Raw genomic sequence first — 21,607 nt, 5'->3', positions numbered from 1 at the left:
CGCTCCTCGTACTACAGACCAAGGGCATAAGAGGCAGCATGGGCCAATGCCTCTACAGTTCCTTTTCTTACCCAACTCAAAAAAGACTGGAAGGAGAAGGGAAGCGGGGTGGGTAGTGGAATACAGCTGAGACCACACATCTCAAACAGCTTTTAGCTACAGATACATAACCTCCATTTCTTATTTGAGGCTGGTTGCCATGCGTATTCCACACGTGGGTAACTAACAAGCTGAGACCAGAGGGGGATGTGAGGATGCAGTCAGTAAAGCCTGAAGAACTGCAATCCCTATAGCTGCATCTGCAGCAGTGGCCTAATCTAGCGCATAAAGCTTTGTGAATGTGTGAATGGATCTCCAGGTAGATGCTCTGCATATGTCCATATCTCCTGGAGACATGCTGTGGAGACAGCTTTGCTTTTGTGGAGTGGACCCTTACTCCTTCCAGGGTAGGGATATACACTAATTGGAAGCAAATAACAATGCAACCAGAAATCCATTTAGAGATGCTCAGAGAAGATATTGCCTGTCCTTGTGACCTTTCTGCTATAGTGACAAATAATCATGGTGATTTTCTGATTGGTTTGGTCCTTTGCAGGTAGAATGCCAGGGCCTATCTGACATCCGGAGAATGAAATCTTTTCCTGTCTACGGAAGCATGGGGTTTTAGGAAGAAAACCAGTAAGTGGACAGGTTGATGGACTTGGAATTCCGAAATTATGCTCGGGAGGAATTTAGGATTAAGACAAAGGAAGACCTTCCCCTTATGAAAAATGATGTATGGTGCATCAGCCATACATGTTCCCATCTCACTCACCCTTCTAGCTGAAATAGCAGCAACTAAAAATGCAACCTTCATGGAAAGGTGGGACATACAGCACGTGGCCAAAGATTCAAATGGTGGTCTGGTAAATACTGACAGGATGAGATTGAGGTCCCATTGAGGTGTAGGGTTGACTACTGGAAGAAAGGTCCTGACTAGGCCCTTTAGGAATCTAACCATTGTTGGCTGGGTAAAAATAGAACCCCCATGTACTGGAGGAAGGAAGGCACTGACTGCTGAGCTAATGGAAACACCTGAGTTCTCCAATGGCAGGAGAAAATCTAAAATGACTGGGATATCTTCAGATTCTGAGGAAGACTCATTGTACCTTGCCCAGGCGGAGAAGCAGCTCCATTTTAGTTAGGTAGCATTTCCTAATGGAATCTTTCCTGCTCTGAGTGAAAATGGATCCAATGGCTTCTGAAGATGATCATTCTAGTTCTGATGCCTATCCAAAAACCAGGCTGTGAGGTGACGTAGGTCTGGACTGGGGTATCAGATTTTGCCTCTCTCATGAGTTATAAGTTCTGGGACAGGGCAGACCTTGATAAGAGGATCGGTTGACATTCTCAAAACACTCAGGAACCAGAACTGTCTGGATCAGCTGGGTGCTATGAGAACGACCCTGCCCATGTCATAATGGATCTTTCTCAAGACTGTGGTATCAGAGGGATGAAAGGAAAGGCAAATCTGAATTGATCTGCCCATGATAACCTAAAAAGCATCACCCTGGGAGTCGTGGCCCATAGCTGCTCTAGACCAATACAGGAGAAGTTTCCTGTTCATTCAGAATGCAAAGAGATCCTATTGCGGTGTACCCCACTGAGTGAGTAACTTGCTCAGGACAGAGTCATATACCTTCCACTCATGCTCTGCAGAAAAATGCTTGCTAAAGTTGTCTGCCAGAGATTCTGAACACCTGATAGGTATGTGACTAGAAGTGTGACATTGTTTCTGATGCACCACTTCCATAGCTGACTGTTTCAAGGCCCAGGGAAAGGGATCTTGCTCCACCCTGCTTGCTTAGATAAAAAGGACCATGATGATATTGTCCAACATTATTTGGCTATTGTGTGAATGTATGAGCAGGAGAAAGGCCCTAAAGGTCAGGCAGTTACAGCAGGTTGATATGCAGCCTGGCCTTCTATAGGGTCCAAGTTTCTTTTATAGTGTGGTTGTTCAGGTGAGTGCCCCATCCCAAAAGGGATGCATCTGTTACAATGGCGGCATTGGGGTAGGAGGGATAAAGAGGACTCTCACTTGTAGTCGTTCTGGGTTTGATCACCAGGTGAGAAAGGCTATGGAATTCTGGAGTCACTCTGGAGTTCAAGTGGTCTGTCTCTGGAGTAGACCGGAGAGCCAGGCCTGTAGGCAGTGTAGAAGAAGTCCAGTGAATGGTGTCACAAAAGTACATGAAATCCTGAAGCCTAGTAGGGAATGACATCCTGTGACCACAGTTTTTGGATTTCAAATTACCTGCTCATTAATTGGATACTTTCTGCTGGGAGGAAAGCTCTTGCTAAAATGGAGTCCATTCTCATGCCAATAAAGCTTACCATCCTTGGGGTGGGGCAGGAGGGGGAGGCACTCAAAAAGGACTTTTCTTTGATTATGCGTACACCCAGCACCACTAGAAGATGGACCAGGAACAAAGTCACCAACCTGATTTTGTGGTTGGAATGACTTGTTAGGAGCCAGTCATCCAAATATGAGAAGACTACGTAGACATGATGTCTCATTTGGGCTGCACAATTGAGAATACCTTTGTGAATACCTATTGCACTATTGCTAGTCTAAAGGGAAGGAATCTGAACTGGTAGTGTTCTTGACCTACCAGAAACCAGAGAAATTTTCCATGGGATAAATGAATATCCACATGAAAACAGGCATCCTTTATGTCAAGAGCTGCAAACCATATTTCCTCCTGTAGAGAGGGAATTATTGATGCTAGTGTAAACATCCTGAATTTTGACTTTCAAATAAAGACGTTGAGTTGTCAAAGGTCCAAAATGGGTCTCCACCTGCTGACTTTTTTGGGACTAAGAAGGATAGTCACTATAACCATTGCCCTTGATACTAAGGTGGTACTTGTTCTACTGCCCTTTGCTGAATGGAAAAAAATGTGTCTCCTGGCAAAGAATCGCCTCCTGAGAGTGGTCCCTGGAGAGGGGCTGGGAAGGGAGATTGGGTTGCGGGGCGGGGGGGAGGAATTTGATGGAAAAACCATGGTGGATGGTTTTTAGAACCCACTTGTCTGTTGTGATTGAGTCCCAATTGTGAATGAAAAGTGAGAGATGGCCCCCAAAGATGGGGGGCCGTATGCTATAAGTCATTGGCATCAATAAATGCAGGTGGTTCTCAACCCAAGTGCCAAAAGTAACCCTTAGTGGATGGATGGGAATGGATGGAGGTCATAGCAGCAAAGGGGACTGAAAATCAAGGTCTTTGAACTCTGTCTCTTAAGTAGAGGCTCAGCTGGAGCAAAGAATGGTCATGAAGGGGGCAGTCTTGACATATACATCTACCTCTGGTGTTTTCTCTTCAGGGTTGGGGTGTAAATTCCCAGGCAGTAGAGGGCTGATCTATGGAGTCTTTCAACAATTATAGGGACTCAGTTTTCTCACCGAATCTCGCTGAATGGTAAATCCTCTATGGTGTTCAGTGTCTCACTCAGGAACCCTGAAGAGTGAAGCCAAGCCTCACCTCATAACTATATCAGGGGCTAGCCCTTTAGATGCCCACGTCCATAGCATTCACGGAAGCTTGTAGGGAGATTTTTGCCACTAGTCTGCCTTCCTCAATGAAGGTTTGAAATTAGGCTCTGTTCTCTAGGGGAAGTTTGTCCTAAGTCTGTCAGTCTGGAGTAGTTATTAAAATCTTATTTCACTAACAAACCTTGACAGTAAGAAATACAGAACTGCAAGCTTGTAGAGGAGAATATCTTTCGTCCTGAAAGGTACCATCTCTCCAAGCCCTTGTCAGATGGGGTTGCTCCAGGGTATTGTAATCTTGCTCCATCAGTGACTACCTGCACCACCAGCAATTTGGGCTCTCGATGAATGAAAAGAAACTCAGCTCCTTTGGCCAGGATAAAATAGCACCTTTCAGATCTTCAAGATGTGGAGGCACAGGAGACTGGGGTATGCCAGACCACCTTGGTTGGTTCCATGATGCCCTCATTTACTGGGAGAGCCATTTTGCTGGGACTCATTGGCTGCAGGATGTCAAGGAGCCGATGCTGGATATCTTGGACTTCTTCCAGTGGATCTGGAGGTCACTGGTATTGCTCTTGGTATGGCCTATGGTCATCCAGTGGAAACAGCGATCGCTTTTTCTAGCAAAGATGAGAGCCCCATCGGTGCCTGTGGATCTAGATCAATTTTCTCTTCATACTCTGATGGATCTGATAGATTCTGTGTGGAACAGGTGCAATAAGACTCATGGACAGATCTGGGATGTCTGTCATATGGATCCTACAGGCCCCAGTATAGCCAGTACAAAGCATCGACTGGTTGAGAGGGACCCCACGGCATCAGGTACCAACAGTCCCTAGGATAATGGTATCTGGAAGGAGGGTGTCTGGATCTCCTTGACTCTGTCAGGATTCATCTCTCTGCAAGGGGATGATGGATTAGCTGGAGTGTCTCACTCATCCCAGTAGGAGACTTGCTCTCGTTATACCAGTGTGGCTGTCAGTGCCAGATGGTGAACATTCCTACCTAAGGGTTCCCATGTTATCGAAGTAGTTTCCATGTAGCAATGTCTCTCAGGAGAACCAGACCCAAAAGGAGAGGAGACTGAGGATAACAGAGGAAGATATCCTCTTGTGAGACATAAGTGTCATGTCCTGGTGTTTGGGGCATTCCGGTGGTTGGGACAGATGACTCCAATATGTTGCAAAATGTTGAGGGTGGACAGTTCTTAGAAGGACAGGCCAGTACTGCAAAAGAGTCAAGTCTACCACTCTTAAATGTAGCTGGTGGATGCCCGTCTTTATGTTTAGGAGAAAGGATCTGTTGATTTTGACTCGTATGTGCTTTACCATTCTGCCCAGGAGTCTTAAGCAGTCCTGAACCCTTCGGATCCATGCACGAAGGCTCACTCAACCTAGACGCAGTTGGAGAGGGGCCTCTTCTTTTAGGAACAGACCTGGATAAGGATCTCTCCTTATTCTTGGGTGAAGCCCTGGATGGTGATTCTTTGGACTCAGAACTCTAGACTCTGCTCCAAAACTCATACTTGGAGGGGTGCTCTTTATCAGTTGATGATGATGTAGAAAGGGATCTTCCTTGGCCTGGATCAGAGTGAGGTCTCATAGCCTTCTCCATAAGGTGTTTCCGCAACTGAAGCTCATGAGTGTCACAGGGGAAATGAGAGGCACATACTGCACTGTGCCAAGATATGTATTTCATCCAGACAGTAGAGGCAGCATTAATGTTTGTCCCCCATGGAAAGGAGCGAGGGCAGTATACACAATTCTTGAACCCCAGGGTTCTAGGCATGGTCCCAGTCCGCAAAGAAGGACTCCCTGAAAGGGGATAAATTAAGCTAACTATACTATACTAAAACTTTAACTATGCTAAATATTAAAGTTATTTACATATACATTTACAAGCTGATAAGAAAGAAGCTAGAGAAATCTGCCGACATAGAAGATTCTGACTCACGCCATGTGGCAGTAAGAAGGAACTAGAGAGGCGTAAGCCTGCACTGCATCTTAGGCCCTTGGTCCGGAGCACCAGGAGGGCAATTGCGTGTGTGTGGGTCAACAGACACTGCTTACTAAGAATCTCCGGACTCGGACACATGGCATACATGCATACCCACCTGTGAAAAACACACAGGGACCAACACTGGAAGAAAAAGCAGGATGTTTTTAAGTGCATCCTCTGTATCTATGTAATATCACTTCTTCATAATGAGAAGTGTTCAAGTAATTGTGATAATACAGTATGTAAGAAAGTACTTTTAAAAGTCTCAGAATGTGTCAAAAACTACTTACTCTTCTTGTAAAATAAATTCAATGTTTTCTGGAGAAATCTGTCCTGTCACAGGATGTCTAAATGTCGTGATCTGCTGGTTATGGCTGAAAGGAGAAAAAAAATGTGATTTAAGTGCTAAGCTTAGTAGAAAATTAGTAGTAGTTAGTTTGTTTTTTTTAAAAAACAGAATTATTTATTTCTACTGATAGGTTATTGTTGCTACCCAAAGATGAATCATATTTCTGTCATGTATTCTAGGACAAATGTTTTCAATTACGGTACTTTCTCAGAGGCTTGTGGAATCTGCAAGTGCCCCACTGCACTAAATGCTAACCAAGCTCATATTTTGAAGCACACAGATTGCAATGCTCAGCAAAAGAAAGCCACTGGTTGAGACAACTTACATTTTAATAGTACCAAATTATTTAACACTAACATAGAAAGGGCACAATCTGATTTACTAAATTCTGTGAAGCTCTCAGAATATTATTTGGCCATAGATTCAATAATTTAGAAACCTACTAGGGACTTTTTAATTTTTAATAAGTTCATTTAGTGAAACTCTTATGGAGGTGCAGCACAATTTGCCATAAGCTTTTTTTGTTATTTAATGGAAACTCGTATCTTAAAGTTTGTCTACTACAAGAATATTAGGCAAAGAAAATAGTTTCTGAAGACAAATTGGCATAGAAAAAAATATCTAATAATCAAAGTCACCATCTCAGTTTGGATTCTGTCATCCAATGTACATGCTCTGATAAAGTTGTATACCTAGCAAACATTTTCTGAAGCCTTATGCAAAGTTCAAGTCTACAGCACAAAAATCCGTTAAGTGATCAAGAAAAATTGAAAACGATTTTAAACGTTATTGTTTCAAAGGAACAGCAAGGGTAACCTGCAATGCCTTTATGTAGCCTCAGTGTTCCAAAGAAATTCATTTGTAAAATCTATTAATCTATTTTTTAGTAGTTATAAACCAACGATCAGTTACTTATGCTTTGAATTTTTTACATTTTTATTTAACGGTATTTAACTGCACAACATTCAAAATGCCACGTAAATCCAACCAAACATAAAGCATTAATATAAAATAATTTTATATAGGAATAAAATTCAGTAATACAAAAATATGAAAATGTAAACCTATTAAATGATTAACATCTGTATGAGCCAAAAAAATGCATACTAGATGTCTTTGTTATTTTTCTTTAAAAAAAAAAAAAAGAATTTGTTTTTCTTCTCCCATGATACCTAGCCATCTGGTATTCTAGGGTTTGAGGCACCCAGCTACCTGGTATCCCAGGATGCCCCCCAAAATAGATAGAAATGGAATTTATGCAAGCTAGAAGATATCTATTTTAATTAAACAAAAAACCTTCCTAATTTCCATAAAGACAACAGCAAGCCTTCCATACAAAGTGACAGCTTGAAAATAAAACAACAAAACATTTATAATGTTGAAATATAAATACAAGAACAACAGGAGAAACCTGAACTAGTGGGTATTCAGGAGTGACAGTCTGTTCTCAATTCTTACCCTAACTGCTCCCAAGAGGTTTGGTTCCTATTTAAACAGAGGGAGAGTCAGGAGAAGAAGCTGTTCATATAGTAAAGTCTCCACCTTTTTTCTAGCATGCCATGCTATTGACATTTTCCAGGGGTACAATAAGGGGAGAAAGCCCACAGCTTCTTTAAGCTGTTGAGGAAAGTGTGGGTTGAAGGAGATATTTTCTTAGTCATCTTTTGTCTCTTGTTATGTCGTAATTTGTGATTTATGGGATATGCATTCAAAGTACTGAGTGAGTACCTATAGATGTTGTCAAGGTTCCTCCCCCACTCTGAACTCTAGGGTACAGATGTGGGGACCTGCATGAAAAACCTCCTAAGCTTATCTTTACCAGCTTAGGTCAAAACTTCCCCAAGGTACAAAATTTTCCACCCGTTGTCCTTGGACTGGCCGCTACCACCACCAAACTAATACTGGTTACTGGGGAAGAGCTGTTTGGACGCGTCCTTCCCCCCAAAATACTTCCCAAAACCTTGCACCCCACTTCCTGGACAAGGTTTGGTAAAAAGCCTCACCAATTTGCCTAGGTGACTACAGACCCAGACCCTTGGATCTTAAGAACAATGAACAATCCTCCCAACACTTGCACCCCCCCTTTCCTGGGAAATGTTGGATAAAAAGCCTCACCAATTTGCATAGGTGACCACAGACCCAAATCCTTGGATCTGAGAACAATGAAAAAGCATTCAGTTTTCTTACAAGAAGACTTTTAATAAAAATAGAAGTAAATAGAAATAAAGAAATCCCCCCTGTAAAATCAGGATGGTAGATATCTTACAGGGTAATTAGATTCAAAAACATAGAGAACCCCTCTAGGCAAAACCTTAAGTTACAAAAAAGATACACAGACAGAAATAGTTATTCTATTCAGCACAATGCTTTTCTCAGCCATTTAAAGAAATCATAATCTAACACATACCTAGCTAGATTACTTACTAAAAGTTCTAAGACTCCATTCCTGGTCTATCCCCGGCAGAAACCAGCATATAGACAGACACGCAGACCCCTTGTTTCTCTCCCTCCTCCCAGCTTTTGAAAGTATCTTTTCTCCTCATTGGTCATTTTGGTCAGGTGCCAGCGAGGTTACCTTTAGCTTCTTAACCCTTTACAGGTGAGAGGAGCTTTCCCCTGGCCAGGAGGGATTTCAAAGGGGTTTACCCTTCCCTTTATATTTATGACAGATGTATTTTTAAAATTTGAATAAATAAACAAACAGCAGCTGCCGCCAAATTCTACTTTCTTCACATGGTCCAAGCATTTTCAACACTCTCCTCAAATGCTCTAAGTATTCCTTATAGGTTGGGTCTCAAGAAGTCTTCATGTCTATTCAAACTTTGATACTTCTACTAAGGCTGCCAACAAAGATGCCAACTGTGATGGCAGATTTTGCGATGTCATCACTTTCTCACTAGGAAACGTACTGAACCCACCAACACATTTCAGAATCCCAAACAAAACAGACTTCACATACTCACTTTTTCAGACATTATAAATCCAGGGTAGATTTGACCTAGAAGTGAAAAACTATATACTGGAACTAATTCAGAGCCATTCAGAAAACTAAGTTAACCCTGAGACCAGATTTATTCTCTATCAGCACTAAGGACGAGGACAGCCAAAATAATCCTAAGGTTGGAACCTACTTCATATACAAAGCTCTTTTTAAAACCTCTTGAGAGAGAGAGAGTGTGTGTGTGTGTGTATAACAACATTTCAAAATGTGTATTGTTGTGGACATTTTAGTTGTAGAGAGTGTATACAAACATGAACTTCTGTTCCAGCCTGACTGATTCATTCTTATATATTACCAACACTAGCTCAGTTTTGGGAAGTATGATTTTGCAACAGACTATCACAAAAGAGAAAGGAGGCATAACAGTCTTTTCCCCTCTTACAATAGACATTTTGAGTTTCAAAGTTTCTTCACAACCTATTTGAGCTATTTCAAGAACTGTATTATCTAAGTTTAAGACATTAATTTTACACTGGCAGATAAGACACAAAGTGACACTTTTTACAAAACTACTCTAAAAATATTTGCGGTCCGAAAACAAGAACAATCATCATACCATGGTTAATAGCACATAGCCAAGAAAAACAGTGGTTTCTGTAGGCTTGAAAGGTGTAAATGTAGTTGGTTTTGCCTCATCAGGTCCACAGAATACAAGTCAGAACAAGCTACACGATAGCTAAATGCCATCAGGCTCTGCTGCTCCCTCCATCTTTCTCCATGCCAGTGATTTAATTCTTCTCCAAACCTGTCACTAAATTCCCCTCTGCTATTTGGATTGATATTTTTCAAGCACATTGCAAGTAAAAGAGCTTGTTCTGACTGGAATTCAAAGAAAACAGTAAAAATTCAATAGAAGTGAAAACCTCCTGCTACCACAATTAGCTGTTACATAAATTGTCCAAGAATAAAAGTAAAGTAATGCACAAACTTTCGGGGTCGTATCACATCTAAAAGCCAGCTGAGACAAAAACATTTAAGAAAAACAACAGCAACTCTCTGAGGCTGGTTTTGAACTTTAGTCTCAAATACTAAAGAACCTCAAAACTTTTGAAAATATACCACTCTTGTACACCATTCTGCAACAAGCTTATCATGCCATTTTTGAAAGCTCTTGAAAAGTTACGGATTTCCTGTGCTTTACAAATTAAAAGAGCATTATACATTTATTCTGTGCCATTGCAAGGATCCCACTTCTGAATGTACTGATACACTGGGGTCTAACTCTCTCCAACAAGCAACAAAACCAGGTGGGTAAGTAGATTAAGAAAGATTCCATTAGTGTGGTTGCCACACACAAGATATTGTCTTAATTAATCACTACAACCATGTGCATTCTCCTCAATATAAAACTGAAGGAATAGTGTTGGCACCTAGTACGAGAGTGCACATCAATATAATAATCTGATACCAGATATTGTGCACCTTTGAAATACTCCTTATGAAAAGACTTGGACTGGGCGAAATTAAAGTATTTTTTACCTACTGATTTTGTGGAACACAAAAACCTATGCAGTAAACTAGCTTCACCATAACAAAAAGCTTAAATCAAGTAGGGGGCAACTCATTGCTGAAAACCTTTTTTTTGTGTGTGTGTGGCTCACAGCACACAAAACACAGCCCCCTTCTCTCTCACACACACACAGGAAGATAAGCCACAATGGCTTCTGCTAACCCTCATGACCATACGGTTTAAGCTCAACAAATCAAGTATCCAAATCCAATCCCAAATACAATTTAAGAGATCAATCATGACCAACCAATCCATCACAAAATTCATAAAAATAATGAAAAGACTTGCCACAAAATGGTCAATTACACAATTTGCAAATAATTTAGTGCAAAATTACTTCAAAAATTGAAGAAAACTTTTATAAAACCTAAAATAAAAAGTTATGTGCTTATATAATACTGTTCTTTAAAAATTCATCGGTAGGGCTTGAAACGATCATCAGTTTATATGAAGCCTAAATAACGATAAATCTCACAATCTACTAATACAGTTCTGAGTGCAGGAATGAATACAAACCCTCCAGCATTCAACTCTCTCATTTAGTACCAAGCCATAAAGCAGAAAGCTGAAACAATTTAATATGACCACTATGAAAACTGAATAGAACAGCTTTGAAAAAGTTGAATTAGCACATTCTCCTTCAGTATAGTTCATACAACCTCAAATATTTTCTCCTTGATGTTTTTTTTATTTTGACCACACATTTCAGCATCATAAGGAGAAGGCATTTCCAATTTATACTTCACGGAACTGAATTCAACTTGCAATGTGATCCAGTCATTAAAGCACAGCACTGAGGGTTGAGTGATTTGGTATTCATCTGCGTGATCTCAAGCATGTCACTTTACTTCAGTGCACCTCTATTTTCCCATCTGTAAAATGGAGATAATTAAGTTACCCCAGGCACCGATAAATCACAAGTAAATAGTTTTATTTGCACATAAATACATCTTACTAATATCTACTACCTAATTTTATTTTTTGAGAAAAAGCTAAAAATATCATTATAAATAAAGAAGTACAAAAAGAGGACAACTCTTTCACTATTTAATTGTTGCCTAAGTTTTTGTAAAAATTTCTCAATACTTTCATATTAAGAATTGTCACATTCTTTATATCAGTTGGAAAGCAGAAAAAATCCCAGCTCCTCTCATATGAGTTGAGCTTTTGAAGCGTTCCTGAGCTAATGAAACTTCTGCTTCTGAAGCCTTTTTCAAATCAAAATCTTCTCTCTACGAGCAGGATTTGTATCAACTTTGTTATCCTGAAGGCTCACAAGAACAGAGTGGGCAGGCGGAGTAGAAGGGTGACATACCTGGGATCAAAAACAAATTGAAAGCACAGGGTTAGATGGTTGCAGGTCATCTATCCAGGAAGCTAAGTTTCTCCCAATGTTGCAATCCTTGGTTTGGAGGCTTTATTTTTTTTAGTTTACTTCATCTTTGAAAAAATGTTGTATAGCTTGATTCAATTTTTGAGCCTACAGTCCTTTGCAGTATCCCTTTATATAAGCATGCGTGTATATGTATATACACACACCACCCTCTTAATTTCCCATTAGATTGTGTTTTTATGTAAAACACCCTTCTTCATACCTTTTTTTTACTGTGCATCTCATGGTAAGGTTGCAGTACATGATCTATTAGTCATTAATGTCTTATTCCTTTTTGGTAAGAGCTCTTTTTAAAATTCCAATGCCAGTCAGAAAGTGGCAATATTTATTGTTAATATTTATTTTCCATTAAATCTTCTCAGAAGGGCAAAGAATTGGCATCATTCTGACATAAGAAGACCCAGAACAAACTCTTTCATATCCCTTCAGAGTCTTCAAAACCAAAGAAAAAAACAGGAGACAGATTTTCTTCCATGCAACAATAAAGGCAACATTAGGGCTATCCTTTATGTGGCAATGCGGGCTAGATGGGATGGTGGGAAATCTTTTCCCACTCCCATCATACTCAGCTGTTCTATTGACCAAGTTCTCCCATGAGCAATGGTACAAATTGCCTAGTTTGTCTGTTTTGAGGCAGAACATCATGTAGCATAGGTGCCGACTTCAAGGGTGCTCCATCCCTGGAGCACCCATGGAAAAAAAATTAGTGCATGCTTAGCATCCACTGGCAGCCAAGCTCCCCCCTCCCACAAGTGCCTCCTGCCTGCCGGCGGCCCTGCCAATCAACTCCTACCCCTCCCTCTCAGTTCCTCCTTGTGCGCAGGAGGTGCTGGGAGAGAGGGGGAGGAGCAGAGATGGGGTGCACTCAGGGGAGGGGGGCGAAAAGAGGCGGGGAAGAGGTGGGGTGGGGCCTTGGGAGAAAAGGTGGAATGGGGGGTGGGAATGGGAAGAGGCAGGGTAGGGAGTGGGAGCTCAGAGGAAAGGGTAGAGTGTGGGAGGAGCCTGGGGCTGAGCAAGGGTTGAGCACCCTGGTACAACTAGAAGACGGTGTGTCATGTAGCTAACAAAGTTCTGCAATGTAGACACTCCACATTATGCACGAAAAGAAAGGCACCCACAAGTCACACAAAAACACATTTTTAAAAAAATATCCCATTTCTGTTTAAGAGTTTTATTCAAACTTTACAGGCCATTAAGTACATCAACAAAATGGCAATTAATTCTATCTAAAGCCGTTTGCATTCTATTTTTAAAAAAATCAGTGAGCTTCACATAAGGTAATGTGAACTAAACTCCATTCCTGTAACACACACCTTGCTTTATAAGTCCACTGTTACTTTTTTTTTTTTTTTAACCTCACTGGTTAGCCAAAATTCAAAATCTAGCAGGTTTATTTATTAAGAATGTACAAAGTCCTGTTTACCTGAACGCAGGATGAATCAAGCAGGAGACAGTTTCTCCTCTCACAGTCAGCACTCCTCCCAAAAAGCTCTCTCTCTAGGCTTTTTCCCAGGGTCACACTCCCAGTATTTGTTCTGCTGTCTCCTTGACTTTCTACTTTTTCTCTATTTCTCAGGTATTTCAGTCTCACACGCACAGAGATCAAGTTCCAAAATCCAGTCACTCCCCTGACCCTGCATTAGCCCCTTAGGAAACTCCTTGGGCTCCTTGATTCAACTACTACTCCAGCCTTGCACATGGGTTTGTTTTGGGCCAAGGCCCCTATTGTTTCAGCTATCTATTCCAGAAAGGAGCTCAGCTGCTTTTTACATTTATTCTGAAATGGAGCTGACTGTTACGAACACCAGAGTTACAAACTGACCAGTTAACCACACACCTCATTTGGAACCGGAAATACACAATCAGGCAGCAGCAGAGACAAAAGGAAAAAAAAAAAAAAAGCAAATACAGTACAGTACTATGTTAAACATAAATTACTAAAAAAATAAAGGAAAAGATTAAAAAAGATTTGACAAGGTATGGAAACCATTTCTGTGCTTGTTTCATTTAAGTTAAGATGATTAAAAGCAGCATTTTTCTTCTGCATAGTAAAGTTTCAAAGCTGTATTACGTCAATGTTCAGTTGTAAACTTTTGAAAGAACCACCATAATGTTTTTTTCAGAGTTACGAACAACCTCCAATCCGGAGGTGTTTGTAACTCTAAGGTTCTACTGTATTTAGAAAAACTGATTTAAAAGTCTCATATTAAAATACACAAAAGTATAAAATAGATTGTGTCATTTTTGACAGGTACATATCAAGCTTTTGTCTCTGAGAATGATACTAATACTAGGGCACATCTGTCTATGGGAGTGGTAAGTCTGTGCAAAATGGTTACAAATAGTTGTTCATTAAAACCAAAACTTCACAGTTTTGAACTACACAGACTATTCATTTTCATCTTCCAGACAGTACCAGAACCTACAATGAAGAAATACCCGAGATGTACCAAAATTGCTTTAATATAAGAGTCATAGCTACTGGGATAACTGCACCTCTGATCCCTCCTGGTCTTTAAGAGTATGTCTACACATCAACGAGGCACCCATGGCTAGCCAGTGCCCGCTGAAAGTGGGAGAAAGTGTCTATACGGCAGCTAGGCACCCGTGGCTGGCCTGTGCCAGCTGACTTGGGCTTGTGGGACTCAGGATGCAGGGCTGCTTCACTGCTGTGTAGACTTTCAGGCTTGAAATAGAGCACAGACTCTAGGACCCTGAGAGATAGGAGTCTACATAGCAATGAAACAGCCCTACAGCTCGAACCCCACAAGCCCAAGTCAGCTGGTACAGGCCAGCCATGGGTGCCTAGCTACTGTGTAGACACACCCTAATGGTCAATCACCTTTCAGGTTTCAGGATTTGTCATCACCTTTCAATGTGGAATCATACGGTTCTCCCACCTTCAGATAAGATCTTGGGCTATGTAGTGTTGAGGACTGGGCCTTTAAGGGCTGAGCTTAGCAGATCACCACCACAGGCTATAGTACCCCAGGTGCTACCCCTGATTATCTGAGCAGGCCTGACTTCAGTTCAAGTATCCACAATTCTCTTCCCTCTAGAAGCCACGACAGTGGTATCCAGTCTTCTTAAAGCAAAGTATTTTATTTAGAACCAAACAGATCTCAAAATAGTCTGTACACTTGCCTGTCTTTCCCTAGCATTTACCATTCCCTGGAAGATGGGGAAAGCCTCCATTTGCATTCAGACACTCCTGCAGGTCCTGTCTCTCTTTCATCTAGGGTGACCAGACAGAAAGTGTGACAAATCGGGACGGGGGTGGGAGGTAATAGGTGCCCATATAAGAAAAATCTCCAAATATCGGGACTGTCCCTATAAAAGTGGGACAACTGGTCACCCTACTTTCATCTCAGTTTGTGCCACCAGGAACTGCACTCTCATAACTCCCTCTTTCTCTCCATAGAGTCCTTTTAACCACCTAGTGACCCTTTCATCTCTCAACTCCCAGCACTGGCAAAATAAGGCTTGCTCCTTTAATTTAACAGCTTTTCATATTGTCTTTCAAGTGTGTGCCAGGATGCTCTTATCTAGGAGCCTTTGTCTTGCCTTTCTCCTTGTTTTTCCAACAGCTGCCTATTGTGTTAAGCTAATGCATTCATACAGAAAAGTAATAACCCAATATATCTATACAGTAACTTACTGCATGTGACTTAGCAAAGTATTCCTATAATTATTTATCCACATTTTTGAATTACATAGCAGCTCCATGTCAGCTACAATCTGTTTATACAACATTGTTGCAAATCATGTGAACATCCTTAAAAATTCAATGTTAATTGTATTTTGGTACAATTAAAACCACCTATAATGGGACCGTATAAAAACATGAAGGGAGCCAAAAAAGGGGAGCAAAAATTCTTTTTAGTCAGTCTTCTGTTCCTTAAAGGAGTGATGTTTCAAAGGTTTTTTTGTATTGTGTCAAACACTGGTGAATCTAAAATCATCAAATAACATATTCATTTTAATCACTATTTGATAGAAAGCTTTTTGTGAATTTTAAACAATGCATCGTAATGCCCATGGGGCCAATCTAAAGTATAAAGCTGATAAACATTACTAAAAGGTATGTCATTTACCCAAATGCCCCCCTTTTGGTTATCCAGATGTATCTCTACAGTGCACATAGAGAGAGTCTGATTTACATCCTAATATTGAAGAGGATATTTCAGTTATTTCATCAATTAGAAACACAAGACAACCACAGAATCACTTTTCGATCTAGATTACACCACATTCTGGCTAGTTAAATTATGATCCTTGGAATCCAGAAATGTCTTCCTTAATACTACACTTAATATTCAGACTAAAAAGTTATCCTATATGGTTACATAAACTACCAATGACCTTAATCAAAACTAGAACAACAGAGAATAACTTAGAGGGGAAATTATCCTTGTAGGTTAAAGTTTAACAATCTAGTTGTATAAGAGTGGAGAAATTCTACAGAGCCTCCGGTCATCCAGAGAGAAAAATTCAGGTTTCCTCAGATCTTTCCCAACGTGTCACACAAACAGAAATTACTGATTACAGAAATCACACTGCAACAGAATTAATTTGAAGTATTTTCTCTGACATTTTCTTATACAACCTAAAACATGATAAAATATAAACATTATCATAGATTATTTATACAAATAGAGAAAATAACCTATTTAAAAACATTAGAACATGAATCTCATGAAAGTACAACATACTGAGCAACAAATCTAAAAGATATAATCTTTCCTTGCTTCATTCTACAAGATGTGAGTGAGTAGTTCAAGTGCAGTACACTATTTTCATTTATTGGAGATGATTACGAAGAACTCATTCTTTTACTCAACTCAGGAATCCATATTTAGTGATATTAACAGATGGATTTTTTCACCAAATTAGCTCATTTGGATCTGATTAAAACCACCACATTTTCTCAAAAAAAAACCTACCATGATTAGATAGCTTCAGAACAATCTCTTCATGATAGGATCAATAATTCATATCAATAGTTTACATTATGTTCATGTTTGTTTATGCCTTTTAATTTCTAGGAGTATGGACAGATCTGATAAAAGATAAATCTAAGTTCTGTAAATCTACTCTTCTGTAGTCCTTGTGTGTTCTCAAGTGTTACCTCTTGATACAATACATATACTGCCCACACACCAAGCGAAATTCACCTGGGTGCAGAGAGCTGGTTCAGGGTTAAGGCTGTAAAAAGGATTATGGCATAGCCAGACCAGTCACATAAGGGGTGTCCACATTCCCTGTGTGTCACTGAAAGGATACTAATCTGGTGTCAAACTGGCTGGTTCAAAGACAGTGTGAGGACGACCAATGTAGAAGCCTATTGGCAAGATGATTACACCGATCCAGGTGTGTGAAGGAGCATATGACCCCTTTAAGGGATAGGCTGGAGCCTACAGCTGATACAGCCTGGGGTGTAATCAAGGAGGCCCTGTCCCACCCTAGGGCTGGACTATATAAATAGGAAGAGAAAGCTAGCAAGCGAGAGGAGAGCAGAAGTCATGCAGACTGCAGTGTGTGATAGTTCCTTTTAGGCTCTAGGAGATCAGCCTAAATTAGGCTCACAGAGTTGATGTTATGGACCTGAAGCCTGGGAGCTCTGAACTAGGCTCCAGAGGGAGAATCTTATGAACTGTTTGTGTAATTGCTCCTGTCCTGAAGCCTTATTAAAAACAGGACCTACTATTTTTGTTAATTTGTATTGGCTTCTCCTTGCATGGGCTCTTAAAACTTAGCTTCTGCTGCCCATTCAAGGGAAATAAGGGTGGGGCACACCTCCAGAGCCACAAGGGGACACGCATGGACTGCCCACACTTTTATACAATAGCTCAAAAATCCCTCAGACCAGGAGTCTGCAAAGAAGCACCTTCTAGCCTTTCAACTTGCCTACGGGCATAGGTAGAAAATCCCATCCCTAAAACTCCCTTTCTGGCTTTTGTGTGAGGGGGGTGAGAATTTCTTCCTCCATATAAACAAACATGCACATACATACTTCTAGCATGTGTGTTCAAAGATGATTCTGAATTGGGCCTGATGTAAAACCACACTGTCACAGGAGGACAACTAGAAGGCAAATTCCTGCCAGAATACATGGAGAGCACAACTATTTTTGTCACCCCTTTAGAAGGGAGAAGTAGTCACTTCCTTCTCAGAAGGCCAATAATTAGAACCAATGAAGATGAAGAGTTTGTTTACATGGTAACTTAGTGTGCAGCAAGCCAGTCTGTGAATCTACAGTGCACTGACTTGTTGTGCATTAACTGGCCATGGGGATCCTGCTACCATGTACTAGAAGTTCTGTAGTCTGTTTTAACTTCTGAAATGGAAGAACAGCAAAGAGCACTATGAAATTTCTAGTGCTTAGTAACAGGGTCCACACCATCAGTTAGTGTGCAGCAAACTAGAGTGCTGAAGATTCACACCCTGGCTTGCTGTGCACTAACTCTCTATGTAGACAACCTCCAAGTGTGAGTTGGCTGGGAAAGTGAAATCAAGCATCCCCATCTCTGGGTTAGAGAAAGTAAGGCTGCAACAAACTCCAAACTATAAGGGACTCTGTGCCCCACTATTCTGTAGAAATATCAGCTGCATTCCTTCTATGCCACTTGAGCAGCGTTGCTGGGATTATATTATTTGCATATTATTTATCTTGTAGGCAGTTTCACAACACTCCTGCATAACAGCACTCCATGCTAGCCAACATGGGGCCAGTATGGATAAAACTTCCAAGGCTGCATAGGCATCCTCCTGCAGTTGCTCTATTTACAACCACTTACACAGCCCCGGTGTAAGACTAAGCAGCACAGAGCATCAAAGAAATGCGCCCTTAAATTAGAGCTTGGCATGTCAATGCTTTTAAACAAGAAGACTGAATTAGGCTTACCTTACACTGAACATTACATATAGTTTCAAACCATCTCTAAGCAACACCAAAAACTATACAGATTTCCTCAAGAATTCATGCCTTTGAACTTTCAAGCAGCTGGAACTAGACATAATTTCTACTAATGTCCCATCTTAGGGTAGAATATGCCACTGAGGCTTTACTACATCTAATTTGAATAAATACACTTCAGTTAGTTGTATAGATTCCATTAAGTGAACAGCGGATAACCTGTAAAGCATGCAACTAATTTCTCCTTCAAGCATCCTTGATATTCTCCCAAGCTGTTACAAGCAGTACAATGATTAATGCAATCACTCACTTGGTCTGTCATTCCCTCTGCTTGAATTTTGCATCTCTGAAGGAAGCCTAGGCTCTTAGTAATCATTACACACACACAAAATTGCAGTTGGGCTGTGACTTTGATATTCACTTTCCTCTGGGACCCAATCCAGTTACAAGATACTGCACCAAGATTTCTGGATGGATAATCCGTCATATTAAAGTGGCTGGATACTAACTGGCGAAACCCTGTATATGCTTTCTTAACATCTCAAGTATTGTGAAGCCTCACTGAGGCTTCTCTTCTATGTGGGTGCTAATTTAATTTCAGCTACAATCCCATTTTAACTTCAATTAGCCAGCTATAGGCACATACCAAGGTCATTATCACTCTGAACACCTGCTGGTCATGTTTATCTGATTCTTATAAAAATAATTTTGCTGACAACTTACATTTAATCATATAATGTAAAGTAGTAAACACTTCAGCTAAACTGATGTTAAAAAATGATCCACACTTGTAACAAGTTTCAGAGTAACAGCCGTGTTAGTCTGTATTCGCAAAAATAAAAGGAGTACTTGTGGCACCTTAGAGACTAACCAATTTATTTGAGCATGAGCTTTCGTGAGCTACAGCTCACGTCATCGGATGCATACCGTGGAAACTGCAGAAGCCATTATATACACACAGAGACCATGAAACAATACCTCCTCCCACCCCACTGTCCTGCTGGTAATAGCTTATCTAAAGTGATCATCAAGTTGGGCCATTTCCAGCACAAATCCAGGTTTTCTCACCCTCCGCGTCCCGTCCCCCCCCCCAAACTCACTCTCCTGCTGGTAATAGCCCATCCAAAGTGACCACTCTCTTCACAATGTGTATGATAATCAAGGTGGGCCATTTCCTGCACAAATCCAGGTTCTCTCATCCCTTCACCCCCCTCCAAAAACCACACACACAAACTCACTCTCCTGCTGGTAATAGCTTATCCAAAGTGACCACTCTCCCTACAATGTGCATGGTAATCAAGGTGGGCCATTTCCGGCACAAATCCAGGTTTTCTCACCCCCCCACCCCCATACACACACAAACTCACTCTCATGCTGGTAATAGCTCATCCAAAGTGACCACTCTCCCTACAATGTGCATGGTAATCAAGGTGGGCCATTTCCGGCACAAATCCAGGCTTTCTCACCCCCCCACCCCCATACACACACAAACTCACTCTCATGCTGGTAATAGCTCATCCAAAGTGACCACTCTCCCTACAATGTGCATGGTAATCAAGGTGGGCCATTTCCAGCACAAATCCAGGCTCTCTCACCCCCCCCCTCCGGAAACTCACACACACACACAAACTCACTCTTCTGCTGGCAATAGCTCATCCAAACTGACCACTCTCCAAGTTTAAATCCAAGTTTAACCAGAACGTCTGGGGGGGGGTAGGAAAAAACAAGGGGAAATAGGCTACCTTGCATAATGACTTAGCCACTCCCAGTCTCTATTTAAGCCTAAATTAATAGTATCCAATTTGCAAATGAATTCCAATTCAGCAGTTTCTCGCTGGAGTCTGGATTTGAAGTTTTTTTGTTGTAAGATAGCGACCTTCATGTCTGTGATTGCGTGACCAGAGAGATTGAAGTGTTCTCCGACTGGTTTATGAATGTTATAATTCTTGACATCTGATTTGTGTCCATTTATTCTTTTACGTAGAGACTGTTCAGTTTGACCAATGTAAATGGCAGAGGGGCATTGCTGGCACATGATGGCATATATCACATTGGTAGATGTGCAGGTGAACGAGCCTCTGATAGCGTGGCTGATGTTATTAGGCCCTTTGATGGTGTCCCCTGAATAGATATGTGGGCACAGTTGGCAACGGGCTTTGTTGCAAGGATAGGTTCCTGGGTTAGTGGTTCTGTTGTGTGGTATGTGGTTGTTGGTGAGTATTTGCTTCAGGTTGGGGGGCTGTCTGTAGGCAAGGACTGGCCTGTCTCCCAAGATTTGTGAGAGTGTTGGGTCATCCTTCAGGATAGGTTGTAGATCCTTAATAATGCGTTGGAGGGGTTTTAGTTGGGGGCTGAAGGTGACGGCTAGTGGCATTCTGTTATTTTCTTTGTTAGGCCTGTCCTGTAGTAGGTGACTTCTGGGAACTCTTCTGGCTCTATCAATCTGTTTCTTCACCTCCGCAGGTGGGTATTGTAGTTGTAAGAAAGCTTGACAGAGATCTTGTAGGTGTTTGTCTCTGTCTGAGGGGTTGGAGCAAATGTGGTTGTATCGCAGAGCTTGGCTGTAGACGATGGATCGTGTGGTGTGGTCAGGGTGAAAGCTGGAGGTATGTAGGTAGGAATAGCGGTCAGTAGGTTTCCGGTGGTGGTGTTTATGTGACCATTGTTTATTAGCACTGTAGTGTCCAGGAAGTGTATCTCTTGTGTGGAATGGACCAGGCTGAGGTTGATGGTGGGATGGAAATTGTTGAAATCATGGTGGAATTCCTCAAGGGCTTCTTTTCCATGGGTCCAGATGATGAAGATGTCATCAATATAGCGCAACTAGAAAAGGGGCGTTAGGGGACGAGAGCTGAGGAAGCGTTGTTCTAAATCAGCCATAAAAATGTTGGCATACTGTGGGGCCA

General features: G+C 41.2%; 1 protein-coding gene across 10 annotated transcripts in view; it reads right to left on the bottom strand.

Moving 5' to 3' along the window:
- The window catches only part of PLEKHA7 (pleckstrin homology domain containing A7), a 296,414-nt gene that overhangs the window by 121,481 nt on the left and 153,326 nt on the right, over positions 1 to 21,607 (bottom strand). For 9 of the 10 annotated variants that reach the window (XM_075129371.1, XM_075129373.1, XM_048853693.2 and 6 more), the window contains one exon: positions 5,823 to 5,906. The exons of the other annotated variant lie outside the window; for it this stretch is intronic. In XM_075129371.1, the coding sequence (XP_074985472.1) occupies positions 5,823 to 5,906 (84 nt within the window). The remainder of the gene's footprint in view (positions 1 to 5,822; positions 5,907 to 21,607) is intronic. 10 annotated transcript variants of the gene reach the window in all.

The sequence above is a fragment of the Caretta caretta genome, chromosome 6 (assembly GCF_965140235.1).
Source record: "Caretta caretta isolate rCarCar2 chromosome 6, rCarCar1.hap1, whole genome shotgun sequence".
NCBI classification, from domain to species: domain Eukaryota; kingdom Metazoa; phylum Chordata; order Testudines; family Cheloniidae; genus Caretta; species Caretta caretta.
This window is presented reverse-complemented; position numbering and strand designations above follow the sequence as displayed.